At 38.2% G+C, this 15,785-nt stretch overlaps 1 protein-coding gene across 2 annotated transcripts in view; it reads left to right on the forward strand.

The window, feature by feature from the left end:
* plxnd1 (plexin D1) overlaps window positions 1-15,421 on the forward strand; it is a 216,134-nt gene extending 200,713 nt beyond the window's left edge. For both annotated transcript variants that reach the window (XM_028824793.2, XM_028824794.2), the window contains exons 33-36: window positions 2,123-2,270; window positions 7,548-7,688; window positions 10,780-10,854; window positions 12,843-15,421. In XM_028824793.2, coding sequence (XP_028680626.2) covers window positions 2,123-2,270; window positions 7,548-7,688; window positions 10,780-10,854; window positions 12,843-12,959 — 481 coding nt within the window. In that variant the 3' untranslated portion in view covers window positions 12,960-15,421. The remainder of the gene's footprint in view (window positions 1-2,122; window positions 2,271-7,547; window positions 7,689-10,779; window positions 10,855-12,842) is intronic.
* The last annotated feature ends 364 nt before the right edge of the window (window positions 15,422-15,785 follow it).

The raw sequence follows: 15,785 nt of genomic DNA on the forward strand, positions 1-15,785 counted from the left end.
GCCTATTAGGTATGAGCCTGTCCACAGGTTCTAGTCCCGCCCTTCTCTTGCTCCTTTCTTGTGACCACACTCATCTCCTTAAGAAGCTGGGCAGCAGGAAATATGCATGAGACATGTGATGAGAGAACTGGGAAATAAAAAGCTGCAAGCTCTTCATGGGGCTGCTCATGACATTCCTTGTTTAAGCAAAGGTGTTTTCACAATTTATAGACTTTGCTATTTAGACATTATTTTTGTATTTGACTTTTTTTGTTGCCCTTTAGGATGCTTTTCTTTAAGCTAGCCTGTTTTTTGAGCTACAACAACTTTATTCTACAGACTTACAAGCATTTCAGTCCTTCACTAGCACCCTCAATTTTAAATTGCTGTTTTAGCAATAATGTTCTTCAAAACAGTGCTTGAAGTAGAAACAAATAATTGCTGGTATTCTCTGTTTTTGTCATCTTCTTGGTCCTCCTCCTCATTATGCACTACAAATTTTACACAATTTCTTAATCGAGCGTGCGGTTTAGTCCCCTTATCATTTTAAGTGCTGTGTTATACAGCTTTCTTTAAACATCTCAGTTAATCATTTACCACTAATACAGGTATGAGATCACTTTCAGCAATGTCTATGTCTAGTGAAAATTGCCACTTTTTTAATGCATCAGCTGTCTCATAAAAGAAGTCATGCTGCGGTTGTACACAATTCTTATGCTTGCTGTGATAACTTGCATTTGGGCCCCATATGTGTAACTGTCCACTCGCTCGTTTACTATTAAATGACCATTGAAAATGCCGTTTTTTATTCTTTAAGCAGCTATACAGTTCAATTTGGTGTTGGACTTCAACTTGAGAAATCTCAAATGCTGTTTTTACATATTCTATCCACACTTACATATGCATATATCTATGATTATTTTATAAATAAGTCATTCCATATTGTTAGGCACAATTTCCATTCCTCTGACACTTTTCCCACATATTCATTGTCTGTCCTGTGGTATCACACGTCCATACCACTTGAATCTAATATTCTGTACTTTCTTAAATATCTCTTCCACTTTTGTTGTCCCTTTGATTGTCTAATTTTTTATTCTCTCCATTTTGTAACTCCAGACATTCATCTCAAAATTCTAATTTCTGATAAATACAACTTCTTCTCCTGCTCTGCCTTTACTGCCCATGTCTCAGCTTCATATGTCATTGCCAGTCTTACCACGGTTTTTAAAACCTTACCTTTAAGTTTCACCTTAATTCTTCAATCACAGATAACTTCTTCTAGTTGTTTCATCCACACTGCACTCTATAAGTTATGTCTGCATCTAATTTACCATCTCGGGCTGCCGCTGATTCTAGATATGTTAATTTATTCCCTCTTTTCAATAGCTCTCCCTGCAGGCTAACTTCTTGCCATCACTAAACCTCAAATCTTCTGTCTTCTTCCTATTTATCTTCACTTCCCTGTCTTCCAAAGCCCTTCTTCTTTCTTCCAAATTCCTCTCCACTTCCTCATTTCTGATGCTACACAACACAATGACATCAGCACAAAGCCTGCACCAGGACAATTGGTCTATTATCCCATGAGTCAACACATCCAAAACCAGATCAAAGAAGAAGATCAAGGGTGCAGACCTACTCTGATGGGGTCTTGTCTGTTACCCCAACATGGTTTTAAACCTAAGTCCTCACTTCCTCATCTATACCCTGGACAATCCTCACATTCTTCTCTGGTACACCTTTCTCTCTCATGCACCTCCAGACCTCCTGACGTGGCACTCTATCATAAACATTCTCCAAATCAATAAATGCCATATGGAAGCCTTCCTGTTCTGCAACTACAGTATCTCTCCATGGCATAAAACCAAACTGTTCCTCCTCTATGGTGGTCTCCTCCCTAATCTTCTATCTATAACTGAATTTTAAAGGTAGTATAATATACTGGGACTAAAAAATCTAACAGGGGAATATCTGGGGCATTTATTTCAACTACTTTATTTATAAATGTGTACTGATAGTGAAATTTGATTATCATGATTGACTCCACCACACCAAGAATTGTGTGTTTTTGCTTTACTTCCACAAGGTTACACTTTTTCCTTTAATAGTTAATTTGTATTTGTTTTGTTTTTCTGTTTTTCAGCTTACCTTTACGATTCTGGGTGAACATCTTAAAAAATCCACAATTTGTCTTTGATATTGACAAGACTGATCACATGGATGCTTGCCTCTCTGTCATAGCTCAGGCTTTCATAGATGCGTGCTCTATCTCGGATTTGCAGTTGGGCAAGGTAAGGTCTTTTACCCAGTGAACACATCCATTTTGTATTGTTTTATATTTGTTTAATGCTCTGTGCGGTTCAGGGGAAAACAGAAAACAATATTTCACCTTTTACCAAAGTAATAGTGTCTCAGACAAGCAAGAACAGAAATGCTTTGAAAGTTCTCAATAGCTCCTTCTTGGGTAACAATGCACCTGATCCAGTCTAATACTGCACTGCATTGTGTGGAGCTCCCGGATTCATACATCCCAGCAAAACGTGAACATTTTAGAGCAAGCAGCCTCTAAGACATCCACCCTGAATGTCAAGTTCTATGTATAATGATACCTTTCAAACAAGTTGACCAGTCTCTTCAAATACGCTACACTGTGGTTGTCTTGTTACAGGCTCCAGGCCTGTTCTTTTGGATTCAGTACTTATCCCCAACAGCCTTCAAAAACAGTTTAACCTGTGTCCAATAAAAAAATTCTGTTGAAATTGTTTAATGTGACTGGGATTTTTGCAATCTGTTCTGTTTAGAGGTGGGATCAGACCTATTGATTTGGAAAAAAACAAACATTCACAAGTACTTTTTGAGATATATGATTTATTTGAATATACAAGTATGCACACATGGAGGCCGACACAAGCACATGCATACACATACCGACTCAAAGAAATGTAAAAGTGAAGATAGGTGACAGCTTGTTTGCCCTACCAGAGAATATGCTTGATGATGATGGAGAGGAAGAAACTGAAAACTGTAAAGGGCGACGTGCATCGAGGCATTAAGCCACCTCTCTACCAGCCCAATTTGTCTATCGGTGCAATTTATTTACTCAATTGTACTTAACATGTTTAGTTTGAAATTAAATTTTATTTAAGTTGTTCACTTGATTCAATCTCCTGTTGCTTATACTCTACATTATTTGATGTGAGGCAAAGAGCCAAAAACAAAGATGAAGCTCCAAGGCACCAGATGGTGATCCCTATATATTTAGAAATACAAAAAGTAGTTGAAGTAAATTATTGACAATTATTGTCATAAGACCATTACAGACAGAAGTCATAAAGCGAGACTGGAGGGTTGTGGTGGTGGTACCACCTTTAAGGTGATATTCCAGGAGAGGCAGGTTCAGGTGGCTGTCAGTCGTCTGTTTTGAATGCAAAAGGAAAGGAGGGCCATTAGGTGAGAGCGCCAACCCTCGACTCGACAAAGTCATTTCTACTATTGTATTTCTATTCCTGAGGTGGCAATGATAGATTGGCCATCTAACTGTGTGAAGAAGATTACTTGTGTTCTGTTTTGTGTATTGTATTTATCCCATTTCTAACACCAATTGCACACCCATCTTAACCTAGAAGGAGGTCTCTCTTTGAATTGCCTTTCTAAAGATTTCTTCCATTTTTGTTCCCTCTACAAATTTTTTGGGAGGTGAGTTTCTTGTCTTCTTAGAGAGTCAAGGCTGGGGCCTGTCAAAGATCAAGTCCATTGAGGCGCTCCTTGGGTGATTTCGGGCTAGACAAACAAATTGTTGTTATTATTGTCTTCCAAGCACATGTGTGTGACATTGCGTATACAGTTGTGCTTGAAAGTTTGTGAACCCTTTAGAATTTTCTATATTTCTGCATAAATATGACCTAAAACATCATCAGATTTTCACTCAAGTCCTAAAAGTAGATAAAGAGAAACCAGTTAAACAAATGAGACAAAAATATTATACATGGTCATTTATTTATTAAGGAAAATGATAGAATATTACATATTTGTGAGTGTCAAAAGTATGTGAACCTTTGCTTTCAGTATCTGGTGTGACCCCCCTGTGCAGCGATAACTGAACTAAACGTTTCCGGTAACTGTTGATCAGTCCTGCACACCGGCTTGGACGAATTTTAGCCCATTCCTATGTACAGAACAGCTTCAACTCTGGGATGTTGGTGGGTTTTCTCACATTAACTGCTCGCTTCAGGTCCTTCCACAACATTTCAATTGGATGAAGGTCAGGACTTTGACTTGGCCATTCCAAAACATTAACTTTATTCTTCTTTAACCATTCTTTGGTAGAACGACTTGTGTGCTTAGTGTCGTTGTCTTACTGCATGACCCACCTTCCCTTGAGATTCAGTTCATGGACAGATGTCCTGACATTTTCCTTTAGAATTCTCTGATATAATTCAGAATTCATTGTTCCATCAATGAAGGCAAGCCGTCCTGGCCCAGATGCAGCAAAACAGGCCCAAACCGTGATACTACCACCACCATGTTTCACAGATGGGATAAGGTTCTTATGCTGGAATGCAGTGTTTTCCTTTCTCCAAACATAACGCTTTTCATTTAAACCAAAAAGTTCTATTTTGGTCTCATCCATCCACAAAACATTCTTCCAAAAGCCTTCTGGTTTGTCCACGTGATCTTTAGCAAACTGCAGACGAGCAGCAATGTTTTTTTTGGAGAGCAGTGGCTTTCTCCTTTCAACCCTGCCATGCACACCATTTTTGTTCAGTGTTCTCCTGATGGTGGACTCATGAACATGAACATTAGCCAATGTGAGAGAGGCCTTCAGTAGCTTAGAAGTTACCCTGGGGTCCTTTGTGACCTTGTCGACTATTACACGCCTTGCTCTTGGAGTGATCTTTGTTGGTCGACCACACCTGGGGAGGGTAACAATGGTCTTGAATTTCCTCCATTTATATACAATCTGTCTGACTGTGGATTGGTGGAGTCCAAACACTTTAGAGATGGCTTTGTAACCTTTTCCAGCCTGATGAGCATCAACAACTCTTTTTCTGAGGTCCTCAGAAATCTCCTTTGTTCATGCCATGATACACTTCCACAAACATGTGTTGTGAAGAGCAGACTTTGATAGATCCCTGTTCTTTAAATAACACAAGGTGCCCACTCACACCTGATTGTCATCCTATTGACTGAAAACACCGGACTCGAATTTCACCTTCAAACTAACTGATAATTAGAGGTTCACATACTTTTGCCACTCACAAATATGTAATATTTGCAACTAAAAAATCAATCTGGAATGGCCCATACACTACTGCCATGTTAATTACACTTTAGTGATGCTGTGGAGGATCACTCAGATTTTATAGTGCAATACAATAATATAGAATCAAGAACATTAACATACAGTTGTACTTGAAACTTTGTGAACCCTTTAGAATTTTCTATATTTCTGCACAATTATGACCTAAAACATCATCAGATTTTAACTTAAGTCCTAAAAGTAGATAAAGAGAAACCAGTTAAACAAATGAGACAAAAATATTATACTTGGTTATTTATTGAGGAAAATGATCATACAACTGAAAGAGAACTTATTTATATGAAACATGATCATATATTATTAGAATACTTGGCCCGTGTTCAGGGGTGTAGCACAGAATTCTGGGCACTATATATAAGCAGTCTTTGTGGTCCCCTTCCTGTCAAAAAAACAAACTTTTCTTTCCAGGCTTCAAGGGCTCCCCACCCAGTAGGGTTCACCCAAATCCCCCACCGACCCAAGGCGACTACAACACCCATGCCTATGTTCCCAAAAATTAAATATTTACAAATGGTGTATCTGTGATCAAGTAGGAAATTTTAGCTTAATTTCAAATTAAACTTAATTTCTCTTATATCATTATAGTAAAATGTATCCCTAAATGATAATGCCATTGTAAGATTCAATTTTCTGTAAACTTCTTTTTCACTTCACAATCAAATATGCTGGCCTTGTTTTGTGAGTTAATAAAATCTGATAATTTTCAAAAAAAAAAAATAACCAAATGTGACAGTTTGCTTGGAAACATGTCACAGAGCTGAATCGAATATCAAAATAATAAAAATGACTGCCATGTGTTAATTTTATTCCATCCACCCTAATGAAATATGCATAACTGACAGGGAGGGTTTGCAGGAGATGCGCTGGTTGAAACAGTTGTCTTTGGCTGTTAACAGTTTAGAGTGATGCTGTACTAAAGGAAAATGGACACTAAATAGTTTCTGGCGACAAATAACTTATTGTATTATTAATATGTATTAGAAAGGAACCAGACTTCCTAGATGGATAGGTAAACATATTCTATCCTTTTCCATTAACAGTGGTACTTCTGAGTTGAGCTCTTGGTGAAGGATTATTTACACAGCATGGATTAGCCAGAGCTTTTATTACCTGCATCTTAATTTTTGTTAGCTTTAATATCTTACTGAGATGTAGTAACTACAGGTCAGCAAACATCGCCAGCCTAACGTCACTAAACTGCTAAATTATAGGAGCCTTTCATTTCACATGCATCAGGACCTGCATTCTGATATCTCTTAACATGACATCTAGGTTGCAGCCTGATCAACCCGTTCTGAATTTTTTAAATTTGATAAGTTCAGCTTCCAAGGTATTGCTAGGCAATGCTACTACATTTTTTTTTAAATCAGATAAGCTTGGTTTCAAGTTTGCGAGGAAACACTCAGCTCAGTTTCCCACACTTGACAAGCTTCAGTTCTAAGGAGCCCAGTCCCAAATGAATTTCTACAATCTAAATATTCCACGTTCCACTGTGAGTAGAGTATGTGTCCCTAAATATATAAATGCAGCTTGAAATTATGTTTCCAAATAGTGAGACATACTGAAATACCACAGTGGCATTTACAGTACAGCTCATTTCAGTGCGTGTTTATTCTTCTTATATGAGGACATTTGCAGGATGTTTGTGCAGTTGTGAATGTCACAAAGCTGTTTGTGTCATTTTCATCATATTCTGAATTTACCAGACATAATAAGGAGCAGGCTTCACCTCAAAGGCTGCATCAGTGTGGAATGTTATGATTTATTATATTAGATACTGGCCAATATATTTTTGACCCCTTGAGTCATTTCCAGACAGCAACATTGTTATTCAAGGTCTGTAAGTAAAAGGCCACCTCGGGGTTGAGCAACAGATGGGACATTTGAGGAAGTTTCATACAGAAGAGGAAGGAAGAGTGAAGTTATCAGGTGGAGCATTCTGCAGATTTAAGGTCCCAAGGCATTATTCTTAAGTCTGTTAGGATACAAAAGGCTATACCCGGTGTAGCACATTGATAAGAGCTCTTCCTTCAGAAAGGGAAAAAAATGACAAGTTGTTTAGACAAGGCAGCAAGAATAGCCAAAAACTGGTTTGTGTATTTTAAACTTTCCACACATGAATGTTACGCATTAAAAAGTGGAACAAAGGCATCCTAAAATCAAGTTATTTTGAGCCTTTCATGGAAAGCACCCATGCAGAATAGTTCAGTAGGTTCACAATAACAGATCTGCTGTGTATTTATTGCAGGATTCGCCCACCAACAAGCTGCTCTATGCTAAAGAGATCCCAGAGTACAAGAAAACAGTCCAGCGCTATTATCAGCAGATCCAAGAAATGACACCTCTGAGCGAACAGGAAATGAATGCACATTTAGCAGAAGAGTCGCGGGTAAGAAATGAACAGCTGTACATTTTGTTAGAAAAATGTATTTCTATATGTAATATTTCTTTAAATTTGTACTGTTATATTTTTCAGAACATGTAGAAAATGTCAAAAAATGTCATAGAATTAACTGACCTTGATGGAAGCATCATCTATAATTATTTCTGGGAATCTGACAGTATATGATTTTGGGAAAGCTGGAGAATTAATAGACAGGCAGATGGAGAGATGGATGTGTGTGTAGTGTTCCCACATAAAGAGCTGAAAATATCAAATAAATACAATTTAGCTAAAGATAGATAGATAGATAGATTAGGCACTATATAATAGATAGATAGATAGATAGATAGATAGATAGATAGATAGATAGATAGATAGATAGATAGATAAGGCACTATATAATAGATAGATAGATAGATAGATAGATAGATAGATAGATAGATAGATAGATAGATAGATATGAAAGGCACTATATAATAGATAGATAGATAGATAGATAGATAGATAGATAGATAGATAGATAGATAGATAGATAGATAGATAGATAGATAGATAGATAGATAGATCACACGTCTCTTGCGCACTACTGTTGGCTCACTGCTGCTCAGAAAGGCCATGGAAAGTAACCCCTTCTGATGTAAGAACAGAAAATGTATTTTCTTAATTCTAATGCTCTTGGTGTAATTTATAAACCAGCAATAAAAAATTACAATTTGTACTCAAGACAAACTTTTTAATATTATAATGTAAAATATAAAACTTCTGGTGTCGCATCTCCTGTGCAATATTACAAAATGGAGTGTCACCTGTAGGTGGTGTCTCAGATCCCTGAATCCCATAAACAAAATGCACCAACACAGTCCTGGGTTCAAATTCTCTTTTATTTTTTAAAAATACTGTACTTTATATAGGCTTCTTATTTTCCACAGTCCAAAAATCAACAATACAATTCATTTCTTCTCTTTTCATCCACTCCTCCCAGGAGAGCATTGCCAATTCCACTCCCAACTCTAATTTCCCCAGTGAAATGAGAAGGCCCCTTTTCTTCAGGACCCTGGAGTACTTTCGGTCCAAGGTCATTGCATGAAGGAAGTACATCCAGGTCAGACGAAAGACCAAAGGTGTGATACCTAAGAACCCCCTTTAAATCATATTTTCCAAATATCTACATTAGCCATATAATTTTGTAAATTTTCAAGGTCCCCAACCAAATCATAAAGTAGCACAAAAATTGTGAAAAATTATAAAGTAACATAATTTCAAATTCAGTTATAATCCAATTCAAATCAAAGGGCCTGGAGTCAATCCCTGAAATATTGGAAGCAAAGCAAAGACCAGCCCTGGACAAGGGGCCACTCCAACAGACTGCCACGGGCACACTTGGCAATCCCATTCACAAGTCTACCAACCCCACATGAAGATTGGTGTAACTAGAGAAAAAAAACAATGCAAATACTGGAAGAACATGAACACAGTGTATAAAGATGAAATCTAAAGTGATCTCTCGAGGAAAAGAAGCATGTCAGATCACATTAGAAAGAGTAAATAGGATACACTGGCATAAGGGAACAAGATAAAACATGCCTGTCACTCGCCTCCAGCACTGCAGGTAATGTGGATGAAACAGAAGGCTGAACTTCAATTCATAAGAAAAGGCAGTGAGGCATCTCAGTTAGAGGGGGGTCTTCTGTGCAGCAAGAAACAAATTCCATATTAGAGCTACAACTCAGTGGCCTGGAAAAGGGCTGAAAGCAGAATGTCGATTAACAAAAGAAATGTAGATCATTAAGGGAAGAGATGGACACTGTGTGGGTAAGAGACCCCTGACTCAGAACAGCACTTGTAAAAGACAGAAGAGCACCAAAGTGGGCAAACGCTCAGGAAAAACAGGCTGCTGTACGTCCGCTGTGTTAGGCAGATGAGGGCGCTAGGTGGTAATTTACAATGAAACGATGAGGCCTCACCACTGAAATGGGGAGACCTTCTTCTTCTTTGGAATGTGCTAGTGTCTTGAATGTATTTATTTATTCATTTGTTTGTTCATTTGTTTATTTACATATATTTTTAATTATTTAGTTCCTGTTTACACTAAATGCTGCTTTTCATTTTTATAATGTTCAACTTTGTTCCTGAAAACGTAGTGAGTTTAATTAATGGATTTCAGCCAAGAGCAACATCAGTCCTGGAGGGCTGCAGGTTTTGATTCCAACCCAATTTCTTAATGAGAAGTCAAATATTGCTGATGAAGCACTTATTGATCAAGCAGCATTTTAACGCGTCATTTTAGTGGTCTCACTTGTTCACATTTCACACCTTTAACTGCTTATTTTGGTCTTAAAATGCTGCATTCACTGTTCTTAATTGCTTCCTATTAGCGATATCATGCAAATGACAAAGAAAGCAGCAGTTCTCCATGTAACTTGTCTCCATTTACATCTGCATGTATTCATCATGAACTATCGGGTTTAGTAAAATATTTAGAAGGAAACTGAAGGGAAAAAAGAGAAAGACTGAGAATTATTCATCCTTTTTATGCTTCAAATCATTTGGATGATATCCTTGGAAAGGAAACAAATCTACAGTATAAGAATGACCCGACATGGCAGAGTAAAACACTAACTTCTTCTTCTTCTTCCTTTGATTGGTCCTGTTAGGGGTTGCCACAGCAGGTCATCTTCTTCCATATCTTCCTGTCCTCTACATCTTGCTCTGTTACAGCCATCACTTGCATGTCCTCTCTCACCACATCCATAAACCTTCTTTTAGGCCTTCCTCTTGCCTGGCAGCTCTATCTTTAACATCCTTTTCCCAGCATACCCAGCATCTCTCCTCTGCACATGTCCTAAATAAGATCTGTTTCTGGTGAAGATTGGTTTCTAATTAAGCAGCAGGACTGAAACAAAAAACTGTAGCCACTACGGCCCACCAGGATGGATGTTGCTCACCACATATGTATTTTTTTTTGTTTGTTTGTAAGTTTTTGCATTTGTTTTTCTCGGTTTCGAACAAAGCCACAAGGCAAAACTGCATCTATCACAACTATGGCCTAACTGTTACATCCTAATTGAAGTTAATGCCCTTTATTTCCTTTTCACAGAAATACAGAAATGAGTTTAACACAAATTTGGCCTTGACTGAAATTTATAATTATGCCAAGAGATATCGGACACAGGTAGGTAAAGTTTTCAGCATTATCTTTTGTGTTTTCCTAATTTACAGTATAAAATAATAATAATAATAACAGTAAATGTAATGTTGTAGAAAATATACAGTACATATACACACTCACTGAACAAATTACTAGGATCACTTGAGTTTGCTCTCAAACTATCCTCAGTTCTACATGGCATGGATTCCACAAGATCTTGGACACATTCCTTTGAGGTTCTGGCCCACATTGACATGATTGCATCACACACTTACAGAAGATCTACCACATCCCAAAAGCATTCAGATCTGCTGACTGGGAAGGCCACTAAAAAACACTGAACTCCTTGCCATGTTCATGAGACCCAGTTTGAGTTTGAGACGACATTGGCTTTGTGACAAGGTGAGATATCATGCTGGAAGTAGCCATTAGAAGATGGGTAAATTGTGGCCATAAAGGGATGCACATGATCAGCTACAATACCCTTAATAAGCTGTGGTATTCAATCAATGATTGATTGGTATTAACGGGCCCAAAGTGTTGCCAAGAAAACATTACCTACACCATTACACCATCACCACCACTAGCCTGGACTGTTGACACAAAGCTGGTTGGGTTCATGGATCAAATTCCCACCCTACTATCTGTGTGCCTCAGCAGAAATTGAGATTCATCAGACCAGGCTTGATTTTTCCAGTGTTCATCTGTCTAGTTTTATTGAGCCTGTGCCTCAATTAAAGCTGTGCATCAGCTTTCTATTCTTGGCTAACAGGAGTAGAACCCAACATGGTCTTCTGCTGTTGTATCCCACCCACTTCAAGATTCAATGTGTTACTTCTTCCGATATGCTTTTCTGCTCTCTACAGTTGTTACCATAGTCTTTATGTCTGCTTGACAACAACAACAACAACAACAACAACATTTATTTATATAGCACATTTTCATACAAAAAGTAGCTCAAAGTGCTTTACATAATGAAGAAAAGAAGAATAAAAGACAAATAAGAAATTAAAATAAGACAACCTTAGTTAACATAAAAAGGAGTAAGGTCCGATGGCCAGGGTGGACAGAAAAAACAAAAAAAAACTCCAGAAGGCTGGAGAAAAAAATAAAATCTGTAGGGGTTCCAGGCCACGAGACCGCCCAGTCCCCTTTGGGCATTTGAACCACCATGGCCGTTCTCCTCTCATCAATAAGGTGTTTCTGTCCGCAGAATTGCCACTCTCAGGATGTTTTTGGCTTTTTCACCATTCTGAGTAGTCTCTAAAGACTGTTGTACATGAAAATCCCAGAAGATCAGCAGTTACAGAAATACTCAAACCAGCCTGTCTGGCACCAACTATCATGCCATGGCTAAAATTACTGAGATCACATTTGTTCACCATTGTGGTGTTTAATGTGAGCATTAACTGAAGATCCTAAACTGTATCTGCATGATGTTATGCATTGTGCTGCTGCCACATGATTGGTTGATTAGATAATTGAATGGATGTGTTTGTTCAGTGAAGGTATATACCGTATACGCACACACATTCGAAAAATAGAAAAGGTCTTAGTATGTTCCATTTTCATTTTACAGGTTTATGTAGTTTTTTTCTTTTGAAGTTGACTTTGTTTTTTGTCAAGTAAGGATGTGTTTTGCTTTTAGTATGGAATTTGAGGGTACTGTGGTGCTTTCAAATAAGCAAAATAACCCGGTGATGGAAGTACCCAGGCCAACAGAGCACCACATTGTGCTCAGCTAGATGGAGGCCACACAAACAGAGCAACAGCACAATCAGTAATCCTTAAACTATAATGAGTATCACGTGTGCTTCACTTTTTGCACATTCAACCGCTTCCTGCTGCACACTGTCATGCACTGAAAGGTGTGAATAATGTCAGCGGGGTAAAGAGTGGCATTAGACGTTTTCTCAAGCTTCTGCTTGCAGGTTCCGTCACTCACAGACTTCCTTGATACACCACATTCTCATCAGCTTTTCTTGTTTCTTGTTTCTCTCTGCTCAAATTAGGTCGTGAGTGCACTGGATGCCAACCCCACAACCAGGCGCACTCAGCTCCAACACAAGTTCGAACAAGTGATTGCACTGGTGGAGGACAACATTTACGAATGCAGCAGTGAAGCCTGAAGACAATGACTTTGCATTACCTACTTTTGTAATTCTGTAAAAAGAAAACATACGGATGGATGTGATGCCAAATGTGTGCATTCAGTGAACACACACATACAAAAAATAAACTTGACAGACTTAACAGACTAGATCTTCATTTCTTCAAGCAAGAGATGGGTTGTGTTGCTGTGGCACACTGTGTGAAGTCAAGAAGGGAGTAGAGACTTGCCATCTTTAATAAACGAGACCGATTTCTGAAGGGGTCTGTTGGGTTGAGGAAACTGATCTTTATTGGGGCTCCATTCAGATCAACTTCAACAGACTGTCTCCCACCTCAACGAGACCAATCACCAAAGATGTCACCTGTCAGATCAAAGATGTGTCACTGCAGTGGCAATTGGCAGCAGGTGATTCTAAATCGTTTGGCATCGGCAAGACAAACTTCCAGTCAAGGCCTCATAACTTTAATCATTACGTTACATTCACTACAGCAATGCCTTCACCCAGCATAATCAGAAAAAGGAAACTCTGTGTCAACTGAGTCTTTAAGAAGACTCCTCTCAGATGAATAATGGAGAAATGGAGATTCTTTAAATCAACATGACACGCCTGTAATGGGATACTCTTGGATCTAAAATAGAGACCTCCAAAGGACGCGTCTATAGGATGAAGAAGGCACATCTTTGGTGGGGACCACATCTGCATAATCACTGAAACAAAAGTCCTGTAGATATTGCTGTGTCGGTCCAATATGACATACCTGCAAAGAGGATTCCTGCCATCAACAGAACATTTTCTACTGAGGAGATTTAATTTTGAATTATAGAAAAGGATTTCTCAGATTGGGCCAAGTCACTAGCATTGGAGCTGACAGGCTTCCTGAGGAATGGAGCACAGAATTCTCACTAATGACAAATCCCCTGTGGAGACGGCTCCACCAATGTGAATGATAAAATTGCTAGTGGCAATCTGTTGTTGTGGATGGATCCTTGAAACAGATCACCAAAGAGGAGCCATTAGATTAATATCTAAATCCTATTTCTAGAATCAAAAAGAAAATCTTCTGATATGGAGCCCACCCTACCACTTCAGTGTTTTCGTTTGAACATGAGGCATCTGAATTGGGAATTTCCTTCTCTGGCTGCACTGGATGCTGAACAAAAAAGCTGCTAGCTTCCAGTGGGATGCAGGCCCATATATCCTTCAGGAAGAGTTCATTTTACCATCTACAGTCCTGCTCTATTCCTGAGCGATAATAAATAAAAATTCCAATAAGGCGACTGTGTCTCACAGAGATGAAACTGGTTGACAACAACTCATTTAAAACTTTCAATATCAAGTGTCCACGTTAGAATAGTAGATCTATAATATAAATCAATAAAGAGAAAAGTATTGTGTGATGAAAGCGTGATCCAGTACAATCAGCATACTGTAAATAGAGCCAAAGGTGTTTTCCGCTGAGATGTTATGGACATATGACATGGTCATCTACATGGAGTTCACATTTTCACGAAACCTTCTGAGCATCAGAAAATAAGTCAAGACAAAATGTGAAAACAGCTGACGTGAGTGATCAGGCCTTCCTTTAACCCCCCCCCCCCAAAAAAAACCAAGTCCAACAAACTGCTAAACCAGATATATGACAGTTACATGTTATTCATAATGGCTTTGGATGGGATTGTGGTCATGTTGTCCTTGTGTCTGTCCACTTTGAAAGCTGCCAATCTGTATATATGGTTGCACAACTATTGCTCTTTCTCTTGACCCAAAATCAGAACCTTGCACTTGAAGTCTTTGCCTGATTCTAAAGGTAAAGAAGGACAATTATAAAAGTAGAAGAGGTAGTGAGGGGCAAATCTGTAGGTTTTGACAAAATCCTGTTGCCAGACAAAGGAGAGAAATGAAACTTCTTTAAAAGATTTTCGAAAAAAGAAGCACATTTTTCATTTGGTTCAAGACATCAAACTGGAATATCTGGAATGTCTTTTCTGGGCAGTCCGTTTATTAATTATAGTTTTTAAGACACCCTCATGATTTTAACAAAAGCATTGATGCACTGCATATGTAACATAAATGTTCATAGAGATATTTATGAAGTGTTCGATTGGATTTAACGTTAATGATGTCTTTAATAGTTGTTTCTATATATATAAATATACAAAACATTTTTTGGGGGGCGGGGGGGGGGGGGGGGAGTTTATATAAAGAATGTGTGTTTTTGTGTGTAAAGCCAAGTTCTTGAAGCCTTAGCAATATGCAGAACTGGAAGAATCAAACAATACATTTTGTTCTGTTCCCAATCTTCATCAGATGCTGGCTTTCTGAATATGAACAGATATGGCCAACTAGATGCTGGCTAAGTTTGCTTCTGTGGGTTAATAAAAAGAAGAAACCTTTTTTTTAAAGCACCTATAATGTCGGAGCACAACGATTTGCCAAGAAAATGGCAAATTATTAGTATAATAAAAGCCTGAAAAACACACTCTTTCCAGCTTTGCAGACCTTTTATTTGCACAATTACCCCTCTGACCCTCTAATGGAAGACGATGGTTCAAACAATGCGTTGTGTACACTAGTGAGCAGATAAACTATTTGCATGAAGGTAAAGTTGCAGCAAAGCTTAAGAGAAAATTGCGTTTGGCTACATGTGAAATGAGTGCCATTAGCAGAAAAATCTTCATCTCATCTGCAACCAGTGCCGGATTAACCAATAGGCACATGTAGCATATGCTACGGGCCCCCAAATGGTGGACCCAATATTTAATGAAAAAGTGTAGCATTGAAAAACTGGTCTTTAAAAATATTATCTTTACGTTTTTAAACTGTAAATTTCTTACACAACAA

The sequence above is a fragment of the Erpetoichthys calabaricus genome, chromosome 18 (genome assembly GCF_900747795.2).
Source record: "Erpetoichthys calabaricus chromosome 18, fErpCal1.3, whole genome shotgun sequence".
Taxonomy (NCBI): domain Eukaryota; kingdom Metazoa; phylum Chordata; class Cladistia; order Polypteriformes; family Polypteridae; genus Erpetoichthys; species Erpetoichthys calabaricus.